The following is an 18,390-nucleotide window of genomic DNA, read 5'->3' as shown; positions in this document are numbered from 1 at the left end:
CAGTGATACACTCCTACTTTTAAGCTACAATCCTAATAAAGCAGTTTTCCCGCTACATGCCCTACTAATATCACTGTCAGTGCATGGCAGGGTCATGTCTTTGGCAGCAAAAGAGCAAAGAATCTAAAGACTTCCTGCCAGAAACCCTTTAGGGTGTTTGTCAATGTCTGGCACAGTGTCAGGAGTCACTGCCCATCAGGCTTTCACTCTGGATTTAACTAGGCTTCAAGGAGACACTCACTAATGAATGGCAAGCCCAAAAAAAAAATGCCATATGTATTGCCTTCACTCAGCATTGTAAAGACAACAACAGCAATATAACATTACAAAACCATAAATCAACAGACTGTAGGTATAAAGCCTCTGTAAAATCATTAAAGGCGAGTGAAAGTGAGATTCTCTCCCCTCCATCGCTCTCTTTATCCTGTTTCCCTTTTGTCCTATTCTTTATCTCATTACCATCACTGAGGCTGACCTCAGAGCAGAGCACCCAGCTGTGTTCCCCTGCCCTACAGACAAACCTCTGACCCTGTGCTGAACTGTAGGATCATCTACCACTGTCACAGCCTCATCTACCACTGTCACCGAATGACCTCCACGACTCTGAGGTCGTTCGGTGCACATTACCTATTCGCTTTAGTTCCGTTTAGTTTTTTAAGTGGATTAGGAGCTTAATAGTGACTGTGCATGCGTTATAGGGGAATAAGTGACGAATGGAAAAAATGAAATATATTTAGAGGAATGAACAGAATGACCTGAGATACCACCTGTCAGACATCCCAACAGAGGCCTTTACCTTGTTTACAGCCAACACTGGCTATTATTTACAGGGAGCCAGAGACATAAAACTTCACACAAGTGGTTATTATAGTTCATGACATCAGTGACATGAACTGTGTAGAAATTAGCCACTCGTGAAGGCCACGTTTTGAGTAACACAAACAAATTGTAATGCAGAACAATTCTTTGCCTGTTGTTACAGCAAAAATCTTTTTCTTTCAGTCTGCTGTGGGATATGCATTGGAAAACAGAGTGAAACAGAGATAACATGATTGAAAGGGTCTGTGGCACTGACTTCAAAACACTTTTGTCACCTGCATTGTGGGATACATATCAAAAGAAGTACTTTCAGGTATCTCTTTACCTCTTTTGGGTTGAAGGTGAGGGTGTTTCCATATCTTGGCAAAGCATGAGTGAAGAGAGGGAGAAGATTAATGATATAATAGCTCTGACCACACGGTTTAGTTATTTAAACTGGCAGCATCTGCTCAAATTGTTTCATAGCTTTCTGCAATGATACATTTAGGAACGTGTCTGGACAGGTTACAAGATGCTAGAGGAAAGAACTCATTGCAACTCCCTCTGAACTGTTCAGCCAAGAGACATGAGCGTGGAAGCTATGACACCATCTGTAAAGTACACGCAGAATGTTTACTTCCCAGCAACTTGTTTGTGCACTTTCCTTTGTTGACAGTCGAAGAAATTTAAAGTTGAAACACCAGCAGCACAACTTGATTGGGTAATTACCTGATATGTAAATGGAAAAGATCATACTTGGCTATGTTTCCATTTCAGTGTTGTTTCTATTCTTATTTGAATGTTGTGTCTTGTTGAGGTGAGCAATTGCGTGGAAAAGGTTTCATAGTCAGGAGGTAACCGAGGAGCAAAGCCTCACGAGCAATACTGTGGTTTATCATAAACCTGCTGTCCTGCCAAGCCAACAAAAAAACAATAAAATCAAGGAGAGAAGATGCCAGTTTCTTCTTTTAGTCAGAGTGAGAATCTGGCTGGCTGTCATGACGCTGGATGAAGATCAGTGATATTTCCTAAGCGTCTCTGAGTCTTACGGGGTTGTAGTGAGTTTGGTGTTTTTGTTCAAAACATCCCGTGTCAGGACGCTCGAGACGTCGGAGGATTACTGTAAGCTTAGCTCGGGTGACGTCTTGTGGAGGGGGGTGGCTGGGGGGGCAGGTATGAGGGCCCTCCATAGCCCTGTTCCAAACCACTCCAAAAACAAGGAAAAGTATCATATGGGGTGCCCAGATCATTTGAAGATACAACACTACGCACCATCAAAGGCAGCGTTTAACACACTCACTCAAAGTTCTCATTACTCCATTTCTCAGATGCATCACTGTTCCATGATTACATATTTCAAAAGCTTTCAAAGGCAAGTTAAGTGGGCTGGTATGTTCATTCAAATCATTGTAAATGGCTCCTTCAAAATCCCCCCAAAGAGCTGCAGCCTCCAGCCTGTGTTCTTACCTTAATGCCGCTGACAATGCCTTGAAGCTATTTGACCACTGTGTTTACCTGTAAAAATCAGATAGGCCATGGGAAGTCAGATAGACCCTGTGTGGGCCAAACAGTTGTGGATCTCTCTTGTGGGGAGTGGATATTGTCAGCTATCTCTGGCTTCCATCGCAGAGTCTCAAGCAGTGCGCTGTTAAGAGAGTGCATGAATGAGTTCTGCACCCATACAGTATCTCTGGAATCACATAAAGACAACCTTGTGCTCTGCAATTTACTGTGCAGCGCTCAGGTGCTTGTGCATGTCTCAACCAGAGGAAAAACAAAAGTATGACTGACATAATCATGTGTCAGAAGATTTATGGTCAGAGAGAGCGAAGGGGAGAGAAAAACTGGAGAGCACATTTTCTCGCTCCTCCTCCTCCTCCTTCAAATTATTGTCTTTAGTGCTGTCCACTTGTTTGAGTGAAACGTTGGAAGTTGTTGAAACAGAATGGTGCACACACACACACACATAGACACACGCACAGCCTTGTGTGTTAATGAAGGTGCTTAAAAATGAATGATTCACTGATTCTTTTACTGCGAAATTGTGAGCCATTTCCTTCTACACCGGTGTCATATTTTCAAGTCGTCAAAGGTTTATTTCAGCAAACTAAACACAAGATGTTATGTATTAGAGTAGCTGTCTTGCACACAAAAAATAGAACAGAACACCCAAAGAAATATAATATTTGTATATTGTAATTAGGTTTGGGTTCATAATATGAATTGCAAATAAACCCTGAATTCTATCACTGTTTTCGACAAACATCTGCATCATCAGGTAGATTTTTAATTTCAGCTATAAATCTGATCACCGGTGCAGACTACTCAGATCTAATGATAAAACAGAAAGCAGGATGGATCTTGCTTAAATACGATTTAAAAGGCTCGTTGTTGGCTTTGACGCTAATTGCTGGCTGGAGCACACGGCTGGGCCGCCCTGATGTAACAGGTCATGGGAGTAGATAGGGAAGCTGTGGCAGGTCTCCAGCAATAACACAGGGAGTGAGCCAGACTACCAACTATAAATCTGCTGCTACCGTCAATTTCCAACTACTGCAGGTGACGGGTGAGTGCGTGTGTTTGTGTGTCTTTGTATGTGTGTGTGTGTGTGTGTGTGTGTGTGTTTTCATAAACAAAACTCCAAAGGGTAACGCAACCCCACTTCAGATCAACATGGATATTACACCCCAGAACATCTTGGCATGGGCCAGGTCCTGTTTATGGAGAAACACAGCTAAGAGTATAATTAGCATTTCAGTGATCCTGCAGGGTGTCTGACTTAGCCTGCGATATCAAAGAAGGTGGTATTTTGTGCTTGTGACTCAATGGGGATGAGGTGACTGAGGCCTCTGTTTTGCACCTGACTGGAAAACACTGCAGGTGGATTATCTGGAGCAGTAGCTAAACTTCATTGTTTGGTTTAAAAAAAAAAAAAAAAAGGCATGTTGTGCTGTAAATAATAGCACCGAAGGTTTGATGGTGTAAATCCTCATGATTAATCCGCATTAGTGGAACCTACAAGGACACCTTGTAACCTTAGAGCACCACATTCGAAGTATCCACACAAACCTGGGATTTTGCCCTTGTCATTCAAATGGTAGATCACTGCAAGCAATAGGAAATAAGTGACACACATAAAGGGCTCTGAGATATAAGTGTTTTGTTCATTAGGTAATGTGATGTGCATTTTACACACAAAACCCTAGTTTAGATTTAACCAGGGCTTTTTCAGCAGCTTCCTTTTCTTATGCGTGAGTCTTTTGTAACAATATTATGAAAGCTGAAAGCTTTTGTCAGACAGAGAGAAGCCTTTCTTATGATCCCTTTACGCCCTTTTCTCTTTATTCTGGACAGACTATCACTGCCAATGATACATGATACGGCTAATCTACTGTAAATTAAACCTGAATTCTCTTGAGTCTCTGCTTTTTAGATTTGAAACAGGAAAATGGAAGAGTTTTAGAGGGAAAATGTCCACGTGGAAATGCTTCTAAAATACAGAACAGGTGAAAACTTTACAGGCTACATTTGTCAATCCCAGGAGATTATTGGGAGCAGGTTTCCCGTCAACACCTTGGGCCCGTCTCCCCACTCCACTTCCAGGCCGATGAGAGTGGAATCCGTAACGACTGTGGGCTTTAGCATCGTTAACATTTCCCTGACACGTCGGCCGGCCTCTCTTGGAGACCGACCTGCATTTTCTCTGCAGCGCTGGAGTTGTTGTAGCAACTAGTGGCCCAGGAGTGAATGAAGCAGATGTGCGAGTCATCTATCACCTGACAGCTCCCACTCCCCCGACTGAGCAAGTCATCTCCGTGACAGTCTGCCCAACCAGTCTCATCAATTACACTGGTACCCTACCATTAGAGCACAAACACTTTTCTCCCCTGACACATTCAACTGCTTCCCAGTCGGCGAGATGGGCCCTCAATTAAGCCTGAATAACTTTCCCCTCTCAAAGGACGTCTCTCTTTCTGCGGCTCTCCTTACTTGTAGGATAAGCACTTTGAAAACTGATTTATCTCCATGGAGACCATATATTCGAAAATTTGTATCTCTATTTCATGACTTTACGATTGCTTGATGATGATGCAAACCACAATATAGCTACCATTAATAAAGATTTACTTTTATGTTCACATCTAACTAATGACTTAATTGAATCCTATATAATGAGCAATTAAGGTTATTTATCTCCACTGTTGCTTTGCTTTATGGTAGGAAAATGTTAAGGTCAGTATTACTTTTCTTCAGCTTTGTACACTATGTCACTTTTTACTAATATCTAGCCTTTTACAGCACATTACAACTGTTAGTATAACATAAAGGTATGGTTTCTACGTACGAAACCATTTATTCTCTTGTCATAATTAGAGTGATACTGACTGTATGAGGAAGCAATAATGGAAATCATGTCTTGTTAGTGTTATTCTTTTCCTGTATTCCATCAGTAGTAGTCATGAAACGCAGTAAACACAGACGTTTGAACACAGACACATATAAACAGTTTCTATCACTTACAGTATACAACTATGGCAGTGACAGCAGGGGCCAACTTACATATATCAGCTTTTTTTTCCCACAAGGATTTAAAAACATGTGTCGGGGTCAGAACATTGAATATGCAAAAGATATAAATAAGACATTCATATAAAAATAGGTTTTTACAAAATATACTCTATTAACCAATATTTACCAAAAGTGGAGAATGTGCCCATGTTTTTGATGAGTGAATGACTCCTGTTAAGCTAAATCGGCTTGAAGTAAGCAATGCCATTGAAGACAGTCAGTAGAGCGTACAGCCTTCTACCTCAACAAGTGGGATTCTCTAGACTAGCAGCAAACAGAGGGAAGACAAACTCATGAGCAGGTCAGAAGGTCAATGTGAGTAGCCTACAGCAGTTTCATCTGGAATAACATTATTCTAAAACACGACACATTATTCCAGGCAAATTCAAATCCAGTGTGTTAACAGTGGACACGTTTTGATTGCTTTAATAAACTAAAACCTCCCAACATTTAGTTATTTTTTGATCCATAATGGACAAAATCAGTAGTTGTTTTATAGAATAAATTAATATTAATTATTTTAATTCTCTAAATACAGTATGTTAAATATTCCAAATGGCTGTGTCATTTCATCTGTGCACAGAGTGAGAACTACGGCAGCGTGTCCTGCCCAGCAATCACATCCGCCATAATTCATCTGCATTGGCAAAGTCCATTTCCTAAATGTCACAACGTGTCCGTATAGCTTAAAGTCTTGACATTTCGCTTCACTGACTCACACCGTGGTCACCCAACATGTCGGGGGGCAGTTTTTCCCTTAACGCTGTTTAGTCACACCGTTTCGACGCTGCACCCCCAACGACCACAACAGTCCGAGAAGAGGTGTGAAGAGCTGTGTGTGCAAAAGAATCACGACGCCCCATCTTCAGCTTACTGCATACACAGTACAGTAGCTCCTCATTGTGTATGAAAATACTGTAATAACAGCCTTCTTGTAACGTTAACAGTTCTAGTTTGTCCATGAAAACACAAAGACATGAACCCACAGGCTCATCATCATCATCATCATCATCATAACTCACACACAACATATCCAATAAATATTCTCATTTGCATGTGTACACCTCTGTCCTCTCACTGCAGGTGTTGCATTTCACATAGCAGCACCACAGAAACTTGCAGTTGCATTGCCAGACGCGGGAGTACTGGTGTGTGTTGTATCCCCGGCCACAGCACATCAAGTCACAGCCGCTGATGTGCTGCATCATAGTCTTGTTACACACCCTGCCCTGTGTCCCCAGGCTCCCCGTCACAGCGTCCGCCTCACAGTAGTTAGGCGACTTGTCTATGTACACCAGGTCTGTATCCATGGGCTTCCGGTAAGAGTAAGGCTTCTTAATCTTGAGGAATTTAGGGCGCTTGTTGCGGCTGGCTTTGACTGGCTCCACATGCACAGCGTGGGCATACTTCTCCTTGAGAATGTAGCCGAGCTCGCGGAACTTGGGAAGTGTAGTCCAGCAGGTTTTGGTGGTGCAGGAGCCCGAGACACCATGACACTTGCATTCCAGTCGCATGTTCTTCTCCAGGACCTAGACACACAAAAACGACTTAGTCACGTATGAACAACCAACAACTGTTAAAACACGCCAGTGATGAGTGATAGTCGGTTAATAACAACCATACTAGAGTATTAAAACCAATTATTGCGCAATTTACCAGAATAATGATTTCACAGTTTTATCTGCTAAAGTTATATTTTTATATATAGTTATATTTTTCTGAATTTAATTGTTTAAATTACAATCAATGCACTGTCTACATATCATGAATCTGTGGCCTCTTTCAAACTGTCTCAATTCAAATTTCAACTCCCGCACTTCGAGCCAAGTGACAAACGTGCAACTTAATAACAATGTGACTGACAAATACACTACTGTTGGGGATTAAATACAGCCCCACCACATAGCTGTGCGATACCATATACACAGAAGCCAAAATAATGTATCAGATTTCAGGCTCTGTGTGTGTAGTCACCACACACAACACGAAAATGTCAAGAGTGACTGTACAAGGCGCCGAGTGACTAGGATTACTGCTAAACCCTGAGCTGATGACAATGAGAAGTGCCATTGACTGAAACTGGAATTTTCTTTAGCAACAAGGTCAATTGCCATTTCCTTTTGCTAAAATGCTGGGAGTTTGGTATTCAATATGGTCTCCCAAAGCCATTGGCGAGATATTTACGCCTCTGAGTTCTTGGCAAGTAAACTGTAACAGTAAAACCCAAATACAGACGTGTGAACAAGAACTGAAAAAAAAAAAAACTACTTTTCCTTAAGCAAACCACTTCATAAAACCCTTGGCTTCAACTCCCTAATCCATCAGTTGTCCTGTGACCAACACTTGTGACAGCCTTTGTCTGCACGTCTTCAACCAGGGAGCTGTGAACGCGCTCCTGCTCAGTATCACTGCTTTTGATTAGCATAAATAAAGGGGGAGGGGGTGTAACTATCAAAACAGAGAAGCCATTTATTAGCAGAAAGAAGAGAAACGAAGTAAAACCGTGCAAAGTTTGAATCCACAAGTGCAGTTTTTTTTTCCCTGGGAGGCAATTTAGCTGTCCAGATAAGCCAATTTGAATTCATGGTCCTGAAACGCACGTAGAAAATGATCTACCGAGTACAATTGTGTGTGAGGAGGCTTTTCAGCCGTTGTCAGGATGGATGTGTTGGTTGTGTGAATCAGGCTATTTTGGCACAGTGAGACACACACAGAGAGCGAGAGGATATGAGTTAACTTGGGCAAAGCTGCTTCTCTATTCTTGACTAGCTCCTACCTCACTTTGGCTGTTTGGCACATCATTCCACTCAGTCTCTAACCTCTAGACTTACTGGAGTCTCTTTGTCACTCTGCAGTGTTCTGCAGCCATGCATGCAGAAAAGCCATCTAATGAACAGGTTGAAAAAAAATCATGTAAACCATCCTTTCCCTAATAAATCTGTATCTTATCTGTCTATGCTGTATGGTAACTTTTTGTGTGTTTTATTCTTTTATAGTATATATAAATATATATAAATAGAATTGCTTGACAGTAAGCATGGCCAAATGCATAGAATACTAAAATTAAAATAGTTTTTGACTTGATGCATATCCAATCTGGACTTTATGTCTGAGGTCTGAATTAAAACTGTGGATTAGTATTATGCAGGTGGAGTTTGTATAGATACATTCCTGTGTAGAGACACATACTACTCAAAGAAAATCGAACCTAGTAACCAAACAGTAAACATCTCTGTGGTGCATGTACAAGCACATTGCACCTGATGTGGGTTTATGATATTGGTGAAATTGTGGGTTGAGGATTGTCATAAAGGTAACTGTATACTGTCCCAGTGGCGCAAAGCATGGGGGACTGGGCTAATGCCTTTTTGTACAGTGTCAATCTGTTTTCAGTGCAGAGATCTGGGTTGTAATCAAATCCTGCCACTTAGACTGCTCTTCCCCTAAAAGCAGCCTTTTATTCCACTGCTTGTTCAATCTTGGCCCCACTGCCTAGATCTTTGGCAAGGTTCGCCCACCCCACATCATGGCAGAGGCTGTTAACACTTGCTGAGACCAACCTTAAACTAGTTAACCACCAGTTAACCATTACATTTAGTTTTCTCTTATACTGAAAGAATTTACATTTGGAGTCGGGAAAACATCTTTTGCAGTGAATTCTGTGATCCCTGGAGTCACTGTGCAGAATAAAGAGACATAATCCTATCGCCTGTCACTTACCTTGCGTCCCACCTCATTATTATGGAGGTTCATGAGTGTCCTTGCGTTCTGTTTAACCTCCCGAGCGTCAATAAATACTTTGGAGAAGCCCAGGCCGTAGCTGATGTCTGCTGAGCAGCCTCCCCACTTCCAGCCTTGGTCTTTACTGTAGAAACCCTGCTTCTCCTTGTCACAGCTGCAGTCACTCAGGTTACCCTGCGTACAGGCCGCTGTAATGGCGTGGGCCACCCCTGCTGCAATGATGGCGTAGGTGAACGCAGCCTCTTTACTGCCTAGGGGAGCAGAAAAAAAAGGTGATGAATAAAATGTTACTATATTAAGATTTTTTTAAAAAGAGAATGTCATGGTGTTTCTCCTCCACTTTAAGGCAAATACAATAAGTACAGGTTTTTAAAAAGGAAAATGAGATTAATTATTAACAGTGCGTGTGCTTACATCACAGTCTTTTTGACATATCACTCAAGGGCTGCACTGTTTTGAAACCTGACCAGGAAACTGTCCTGCCCGTGAACCAAAATGGCTGCAGGTGGTATAGTCAACAAAGCAGTATGAATAAGAGGGTTGTCGGCAAAGGAAGGGCTATTGATCTGCTCAGAAACTGTCACATTCTGTGTAAACTCATAAGGCACTGACATCAGAATCTTCATCCTGCCGTTATCTCGTTCTAGTCCAGCTAACAAATCATTGACACACACACGGAAATATCGACAAATCACTAAAGGTTAATCTGACAGGAATCATATAGACAAAACCCGACACAACGTTCTCAAATCAAATAATAAGCCCAGAGCAGAACGCCACAAAGAGAAGGTCTAATAAATCTTATTCAAAGCCTTATACAATGCACACAGAGCTATGCCCTTTCCTTTTAATAAAATGTGAAAACAGCCCATAATGTAATAATTATGCATATTCATAACAGTAGCCTTCGTTAATGTTCAGATCTGTGACTCATTATGCAAACAGGAAACTCCTGATAATAACATCCATCATATCTATGTGTAAATAAACTCCTCTTGTCTCTGTTTGTTCAAAACAAATATCATCCTTTCTTTGTGCTTCCTCCTGCCACCCGGTTCACTATGTAAAGATGCCATGTTTTTGATAAACATCTTGGATGTGTGCCCTTGCCATTGAAAAAAAAACTCATATTGAAGCATCAATTATGTGGACGTTTTTATAGACTTGATGGGCTCCGAGCCAAAAAAGAAGGTGTGTCAGTGCAGTCAGCCAGTTCTGACTGCACCGTTGTTAATTTTTCCCCTGCAGTTCTGAGTGCATGGGTTCACCACAAGAGATGGCATGAATTCCTTATAACCTTGTAATGAGAGGTGAAGGATATTAAAAAGAGAGTAGAATTCAAAAGCCAGCGTACGTTGAACTAGAAGTGCCAGTTCACTGTTCTTCTGCCATGTTTGTTTCTCTTTCATCTCTGCAGAGTCATGCACCTCTCAGTATCCAGCCTCTTTATATGGACCTCTTTTCTTACAGCTTAGTGTAACTCCAAAGTTCAAGAGCAAAAGTGGCTGAGGCCTAAAATGGCTCAAAGCTGATGCATTACCCATAAGCATTATGTCAGTTCACTGGTCATTCTTCCTTCGCTTTAAGAACAATTGAACGCTACACAGCTCCACTCAGCCTGGGCATCAACAATGGCATTCATTTACAGCCATTGGCCTTCTACGTTAATCCGATCAGTGAAACCAATCTATTTGGTATGGCTGTCCAAGCCATAGACTTAAACTCCTGTCTTGGAAACACAGACCAAGGCTCTTGATGAGCTAAAAAACATTCATTCATAAAGGAACAGATTGTCACCACTGTTTTCATTTCAACAGCATGAGGAGATAATCCTTTCTTTCCAGCAGCAGCCGGCAAGATGGCCTCAAACAGCTGGTCCAACCTACTGACCATTGTATACAAGGGCATTTGGATTTTTTGTTTTATTTCAACAGTTCTGGCCCAGGACAGGGCTAAAATATATTAAAAATTCGTATTATTTTAGGTTATCGTGGTTATCAAACTCTTTACACCAACTGTAGCAATAAAGGCATTCTTAGACAAATATCATTATACTTCATTAAAGCATGTTATGTCTTCCTGGTATTGGTAGCCAGCAGTCTTAAATCCATTTTATCAGTCCACAGTAGCCGACAATAATCCAAAAAAACTCCAGCCGTAATTCCAGTATCCCCTGAAGTTCATCCAATCTTCAGAAGATACTTTTGTCTCAGCAGTAGGAACATCGATTTGAACTAATTTGTTACTTTCAGGTCTTGCTACCCTTCTTGGCTTTGCCCCGCTGTAACTTATACCCGTGGTAAGATCTACGTCCTTACAGTGAGAGCCACAGCACCCATCACTAGACAGGATAAAGACCAGTGAAAATGTGTCTCCAGAGACTCTGCCGGGCTGAAAAGAAAGGCTGCAACATTCACAAGAGCTTTGTTACAGTGCTGGCTTCAGATACCTTTTATACATGCTCAGAAAGCCCCGCTCAATGAAAAGTCTAGAGCAAAACTAGGCCTGATGTAAATGACACTGTCTCCTTATGGGATGCTCCTCATATTATGGATGCAATGATGCAGGGCAGGCATTCATTTATGAGCAGAAGAGGTTTATCTGGTGCGGGGTTTGACTGGTGATCAAGAGCACCAGTTGTTAGATTACAGTTTGTGAGAAAAAGGTAAAGGTCATGGATGCATGACAGGGTAATAACTTTGAAAAACGTGTTTTTTATTTTTGCAAAGTATCATAAATTAACGTCTTGACTATTTTTGAGGGGAATCACAAAACAGCCAAAGGTTAAGACAATGCGCATTTTACGCACAGCGCACACAAATGCGCATCTAGGTGACTGATGAAATCATGTTTACTGCTGGAAAATAAAAGTTTAAACTTGTAAACAAACGTTAACAGACAGCAACATACCCACTTTCAACTCTTTTCCGAAGACTGTCCTCTCTCCAAGCGCAGAGCAGTTCCAGCGCCCGTTTTTGAACTGAAACTGACACTCGTTGATGCCCATTTGGGCTCCCTCTCCGATGACGATAATGGCATCGGGGCGACTCTGGCAGATAATCCGTTGTCTGGGAGCCAAACCGGGGATCTTGTTACAGATTATGCTCGCACCTAGGGCCACCACCGACGAGAAGCCACTGTGAATGGAATACGGATATAACTGAGAAAAAGTAGCCTTCAACCATTTATTTCTCCCATTCTTAAAAATGGTTGGTTTTAAGATGAAGTTTTTTTACCATAAAGAGTTTACATCACCATTTAAAATTAAAAGCATCACGGCTGTTTAGTTTATTAAATACTGGTGGATGGTTTTAGACCAAATGTTAATGTATCCCTGCGGAAAATAGGCAGTGTTGCTCGGATTTACGGGAATAAATTACATTTTAATAGTATAAATTATGACCACAATGATTTGTTTCACTGTAGAAGAGATTCTTCAACATGTCTGGACTGAGGTGCATCACTGGACTAATTCTGTAAATTACAGACTACAATAAAGTTGGAGATGATTTTGAGTTTTATGCCGGTATGAGTTAACATTTTAAGGTAAAGTCTAATGAAGGAAATGCCAGTGACAAGGACGCAGCTACGAGTCTGACTGAGATAAGTTTATACGCTCTTCCTTAAATGTTTTATTTATCATTTATACATTCAGCTGCTTTTTGGATACAATTGGAGATTTTTTTTATGTATTAATAGTTATTGAAGTAGGCTGTTTTGAGTTTGCGAATAACCAACAACAAACTAAACTCTAAAGAGAAACAAACGCAGCTCACCCAATTTTCAAATAAACAATTCCTAGACAAAGTAAAACTCTTAAAATCCAGCGTCGTGTTCTCCGACTCATTGCGGCCCCGCTCTCAGTTTCATGCAACGATTTGTAGAGCTGATGAGTAACTCGGTTCGCTTATTCTCCGATCGATCACAGCCCAGGTAACTCCAGAGGAACTCCAAAATGAGCACACGCAAAAAAAAAAAAAACCCCACAGTACAAGCTCGAGAAGTTTTACAAATTGTCGGCTAGGGTATCATCCAAACTCCTTTTACGTGGCCCCCTTTCGCTGGGCGCTCTTGTCATTGCGAGGGTGTCACAGGTAACCCTTGGGGTGAGCAAGTGCGATTATGTCTTTCTCACAGTTCCTCTGCTACCCGCAGGTCTTGGCTATATATCTGGCTCATCTAACTGGGGCGTGTTCACAGGAGACATGGGGCCCTGCTGAAGAATCCCGCCAGGGCTGAATCTCAGCACACACACACACACACACACACACACACGCACATACGCACACACACACACGCACACACACACACACACACACACACACACACACACACACACACGCACACACGCACATTTACGCACACGCACTCCTGTTCACTACTGTGAATCCACCTTGACTGATTGGGATGACTTTCTACTTGGTTATTAAGTGGGTCAGGGCTCAACAGAAATAAAAGATTTTTTTTTTCCACATGTGCTAAAAAGAAGCATTACAAAATTATTATTTTAAGTAGATGAGATGAGTTACTACCTGAACACAGACCCAGACTGAATGATAGGCATGCTCTGTCAGGTAACAGTAGGCTAAATGACACATTTATGAGATTTAACGCGTGCATTTATGTCCTGTAGATTCATTTTATATTCAAAAGCAGGAATCCGTCCTCTTCTTGGTTTTTTTAATAATGCATCTGGTGCCGCTTTACCTGCAGCGCGCGTCTGCCCTGCACACCTCTGTGGACCCCCTCCCTTTTACAATGGCGACATCTGCTGGCGCAGTGGAGACCTTGCAGGTTGAAAGCTAAACAAACCGCCTCCCCTTGTCCCTGCAGTCTTTCCGTAGCTTTCTAAAAACTGAACCTCTGCTGCCTACACATATCTATAGTAGGGAGGCAGTGGGTGAGGGGGTGCTGCATTATGGATGACAGTGTGGACCTTCATCACCCGCACTTGATCGGTGATTGCCTTATTCATATTTTTACATTTCTGCCCGAGGACGGTTTAATCAGTGCCTCAAGTGTGTGTAAGGTAAGGAGTGTCCAGTTTGCGGAAGTAGCTGAAGAGCAACAAGCGCGACCATATTATGAATCCAACATTTGTCTGACTTGATTACATTGATATATTTTCAGGACTGGCGTGAAGCTGCGGAGACTCCTTGGTTATGGAGGTGAGCTTAGTCTGCACTTGAATTTCTGCCTTTTTATGTTCATGTCGGTGCTGGAAAGTAACTAAATGCTTAATTTACTCAAGTACTTAAGTAGAAGTTGCAGGTACTCGTACTCGTTTTTTGATACCTTTAGTTATTTGTTACTCTGCAATTTCAAGTTAATAATACAAAGTATAATTAACAAATGAATGATGATGTACTAATATGGCTGAAGATGAGACTTTATTGATTACTATGTGAAATTCACAGGATGACCTGCAATATATATATATGGTAGAAAAATAAGGTCTACACTTAAACCATACACACCTCCATGCTTCTAATATAATTCATATTCTTCTTAAATTGGCCATTTTGCACAATGAGTGTTACCTTTTGTACATTTTGATGACTTTTGTACTTCTACTGTAGCACAGAATTTATACACTGTGGTGTTGCTACTGTTACTGAAGCAAAATATCTGCGTACTTCTTTCCCCACTGGATGATGCACCTGTGACTGATATTTCAAATTAAAACATAATGTTAAATCCACCTCTGTGTTTCCCTCAGGAGGATGTGTCTGCAGCGCTGGAGTTTCTGTAACTTTGCCGACTTGCGGAGTGAACATGTGAATCACTCATGGAAGAGATACTTCTTGCGACGTTGCCATTTAGAGGCGAAGATGACGAAAGGCCGATCAGGAGGTTACACCTGCAAAAGCCTCAGAGGACACACAGGTATGCTGTCCCTGCCTGGGATCTCCTTTGTGTGAGTTCATCATGCCTCTCATCTCATTTGTATTTCATACGTGCCGTCCATCAGGCAGGGTGGTAGGCTTGGTGTACCTGCAGGGGAATTCTGCTCAACGTCCTGACCTCTGGAGCAGCAACGCCACAGTCTGCAGCGCCTCTGCTGATGGTACAGTCCGAGCGTGGAACATCCAAAATGTAAGTGCAGCTCCGTCAGCACGTCATCCTGCATTCTCAGCATAATCATGTTAAAAGTATTTTGTACCAGTGAAAATGTTGTCTTGTTTAGAGGCAGTTTGATTAAATGTGTATTGGCATAATCCAGATTTTCTGTATATTTATATATATTTAAGTTTTAGATTTATTTTGTACCCATTGTCTGAAATTGATTGTATGACTTTCTTACAGTATTTACAGATAATGCCTCAGAAAACATGTAAAACTGGGAGTGACAGTGTTTCAATGTGGGTATCATACTGCATTCTGCCGTTTATCTTCACTAAATCAATATGTAGTGCAGTCGTGTCACACACACGTGCCACAGCAAGCCATGTGTATGCAGGTTTCATTCCAGCAAAACACTACTGACACACATATTCTCCTGTAGTTCCCCCTCCTTGGTTGAAAGCTGTAAAGCCACTAGAATAAATTGCCTCACCAAGGCATTTACATGATGTTGCAATTTTGTTTTCTCCCAGGGTGAACTCCTGTGGTGCAGTCCTGTGCAGAGTCCTTTGACGGGGATTGTAAGTGATGAGCAGCATCAAGTTGTGGTCACAGCAGACTCCACGGGACTCATCAAGACGTGGCAGGGTCAGACTGGCCAGGAGTTGGCCTCCTTTTCTACTGCATCCCCACACTGTACATTACTACCGTACAGTATCAACAACAACTGGTTTCTAACTGTAAGCAACCTCAAAACTTCCTGGTTTTGTAAAACCAGACACGAGTAATTTTTAATGACATCTGCATCTTATTGTGTTATCTTCCAGGTTGGAACCAGTCAGGGATCTGTGTGTACACTAGCTGATTCAGCTTTGACTAAACAGTCCAGCGTAATGGTGTGTGACACCTTTAAAGTCAACACACTGCTAGTTTCACCTGACAAGAAGTGGATCACGGCTGGAACCAAGGACAATGATGATTTAAGTCCAAAGGTATTTCTTGTTGTCTTTGACAGCCTGACTTCATGTTTGTGTTTCCTGCCTGTTCTCGTGTGTTTTCTTTAACCACATTACGTCTCTGCGAATGACACAGTGGGAAAAATACCTGTTCACAGGTAAGAAACAGAGATTTCTGTCATTTGGTCTGTTGGCAGGTGATTCATACTGAGAGTCTGACCTCTCCCTCTGAGGACGAAGATCCTCTGTGCCAGTCTGTGCCAGTCACTGGGTGCCAGGCTGCTGTCTTCATACCCACCCAGCCTGCCAGACTGGCCGTCATCCACCACAACGAACGCCCAAACAACAAAGCCCTCACTGTCTTTGATGTCAGCATTAAAAGGACTAAGTACAAGTCAGAGATCCAGGGTGAGGACTGAGATGTGTGCAGGTTGACTTTAATATGCTCTAAATGTGATACTGAACCTTAAAATACCCAGTTGCAGTCTTTTGGTTTATCATTCACGGAAAATCCACTATTAAGTGCAGATGTTGTTAAGTTGTTTGTATGGATGCTGCTATGAGATCCATTTGTCATTGTGTTTTGCTTATTCCTGTTGTTGACTGGTAAGCCAAGACTACAAGTTCTAATACAGCTATAATGGAATTTAACAATAGAAAAATAGTCACCCATCTGATTTTAGTGCCAGCTACTCAAAATCAGAGAGCGAGAGCCTGTTACTCGAGTATTGTACAGTGATGTTCAATAGATACTGAGAGAAAATAAAAAAAAAACAGGAAAGAAATATAAATTTCCCCAGTGACAGCAGCCTCAATAGCCCAGCCTGCAGTGTACCTGCAATGTAGGTAAATATGAATTTCCGTAGAACTGGAGTTGGGTAGCCCAGAAAATGTGCATGACAACTGCATAAAAAAGAATTAAGTAAAAATCCTGAAATGTATAGTTTAGATGTTTAAAAGGTGTAGTTGTCTTTAATTCTGTAGTCTGCTTGTATAATTATTTTGAATTTCTTCTCATCTTAGTCCAGCAGGTGGAGTCCTTCCCCTTGAAACTGAACAGCTGGTCCTCACATATCCTTTTAGAGGCCAAGGACAGCAACTGCTTAGTGCTGGCACACGGCCAGGAGCTGTGGGTGTACTCTCTTAAAGGTGCTCTGCTCGCGAGCTTTAAAGAGCATACAATGCCTATCTCCTCTATGAGTGTGGTAAGCTGTTTCCTTATTTGGATTTCAAAGAAATATCCCCTCAACTGTTAAAATTCCTTGTTTTATACAGTACAGCATACCCCCTTGTGTGAAGTATAAGTGACTGAACCAGACCAGTTAACATTGTCTTCACATTCACAGGATAGCTTTCGCGTGGTGACGGCATCCCAGGACCTCTCCTTACGGGTGTTGACGTGGAGAAATGACAGGGATCATGGACTGACCCTGGAGAGCCGATATCACTTACTGGGAGGCTCTCACACAATGTCCAGGTACTGGATGCTGTATACTTGTGTATGGCTCTACTGTGTCAACAACAGCCAAGTTAGCATCAACAGTTCTCTTTGTGTCTTCGCGTTGTCTTGACACTAACTTCCTAATCCTGATCATTTATGCTTTGTGCTCTGTGTCCTAGAGGGTTGACTCATGTCGCCTGTGACTACTCCAGCATCGTGGCTTCAGCAGAAGGGAAAGACGGGAAAGACGTCTTAAAAGTGTATTCTTTCACCTCCTGAGCCAAAGTACCTACAAGCAGTTTTCACAACATAGGATGGAGGAACATTTGCTTTTATTATGAACTGTTTAAAATATATGCCTATATCAGGATGCTCTTTGGTAAGTCTATGCATAAAGAAAACAGAAAGTAACACTTATTACAGAAACACTATGTTAAGGGAAAGGCAATGTTACACTGAGTGAACTACATGCTTGTCAAGAAACAAGAAGCCTGTAACGGTTTACAGATGATGTTCTATAACTACTCTTGTGGAGCTGAGGTATGTACGTGTTGAATGTGACCTGTCTTAAGGCACAATGCAGTGCAAAATATGTGTCAGTCACCCATTCATCAGTATGTTACCTCCACTCATTACTGATAGATACTGGCAGAAAATATTGAGGTGTGTTAGTTGTGTATTAGTTACACTTATCTACATACCATAAATAAATATTAATCCCATATTGACAGAATCAGTTATTACATATTAAATGATTTTGTCACAAGGCACAAAAGCATTTCTTTTCTCTTTCATGCCCCCACATCGAGGTACAGGCCGTGC

At 41.7% G+C, this 18,390-nt stretch overlaps 2 protein-coding genes across 2 annotated transcripts; one reads left to right on the top strand and one right to left on the bottom strand.

The window, feature by feature from the left end:
* Positions 1–6,413: 6,413 nt before the first annotated feature.
* On the bottom strand, positions 6,414–12,955 carry LOC139209482 (protein Wnt-7a). Its single transcript, XM_070839204.1, has 4 exons — positions 12,885–12,955; positions 12,019–12,245; positions 9,088–9,359; positions 6,414–6,896 (listed from the first exon to the last, which is right to left on the bottom strand). The coding sequence occupies exons 1-4, from the start codon at positions 12,953–12,955 to the stop codon at positions 6,414–6,416; spliced, it is 1,053 nt and encodes a 350-aa protein (XP_070695305.1).
* A 1,055-nt stretch (positions 12,956–14,010) lies between these two features.
* fbxw12 (F-box and WD repeat domain containing 12) lies at positions 14,011–18,296 on the top strand. The gene is made up of 10 exons (XM_070839203.1): positions 14,011–14,137; positions 14,239–14,276; positions 14,828–14,994; positions 15,080–15,204; positions 15,705–15,911; positions 15,999–16,163; positions 16,325–16,535; positions 17,151–17,332; positions 17,474–17,604; positions 17,748–18,296. The coding sequence occupies exons 1-10, from the start codon at positions 14,027–14,029 to the stop codon at positions 17,845–17,847; spliced, it is 1,437 nt and encodes a 478-aa protein (XP_070695304.1). The 5' UTR covers positions 14,011–14,026; the 3' UTR covers positions 17,848–18,296.
* The last annotated feature ends 94 nt before the right edge of the window (positions 18,297–18,390 follow it).

This window comes from Pempheris klunzingeri, chromosome 11 (genome assembly GCF_042242105.1).
Source record: "Pempheris klunzingeri isolate RE-2024b chromosome 11, fPemKlu1.hap1, whole genome shotgun sequence".
Taxonomy (NCBI): Eukaryota; Metazoa; Chordata; class Actinopteri; order Acropomatiformes; family Pempheridae; genus Pempheris; species Pempheris klunzingeri.
This window is presented reverse-complemented; position numbering and strand designations above follow the sequence as displayed.

Excerpts from the sequence above, each read along its gene's own strand:
- fbxw12 (XM_070839203.1), top strand. The coding sequence starts at position 14,027 with ATGGATGACAGTGTGGACCTTCATCACCCGCACTTGATCGGTGATTGC. Across the intron at positions 15,912-15,998 it reads ACAACAACTGGTTTCTAACT|GTTGGAACCAGTCAGGGATC; the intron begins GTAAGCAACCTC and ends GTTATCTTCCAG. Across the intron at positions 16,164-16,324 it reads ATGATGATTTAAGTCCAAAG|GTGATTCATACTGAGAGTCT; the intron begins GTATTTCTTGTT and ends GTCTGTTGGCAG.
- LOC139209482 (XM_070839204.1), bottom strand. The coding sequence starts at position 12,955 with ATGAGTCGGAGAACACGACGCTGGATTTTAAGAGTTTTACTTTGTCTA. Across the intron at positions 9,360-12,018 it reads CGGAAAAGAGTTGAAAGTGG|GCAGTAAAGAGGCTGCGTTC; the intron begins GTATGTTGCTGT and ends CTGCTCCCCTAG. Across the intron at positions 6,897-9,087 it reads ATAATGAGGTGGGACGCAAG|GTCCTGGAGAAGAACATGCG; the intron begins GTAAGTGACAGG and ends TTGTGTGTCTAG.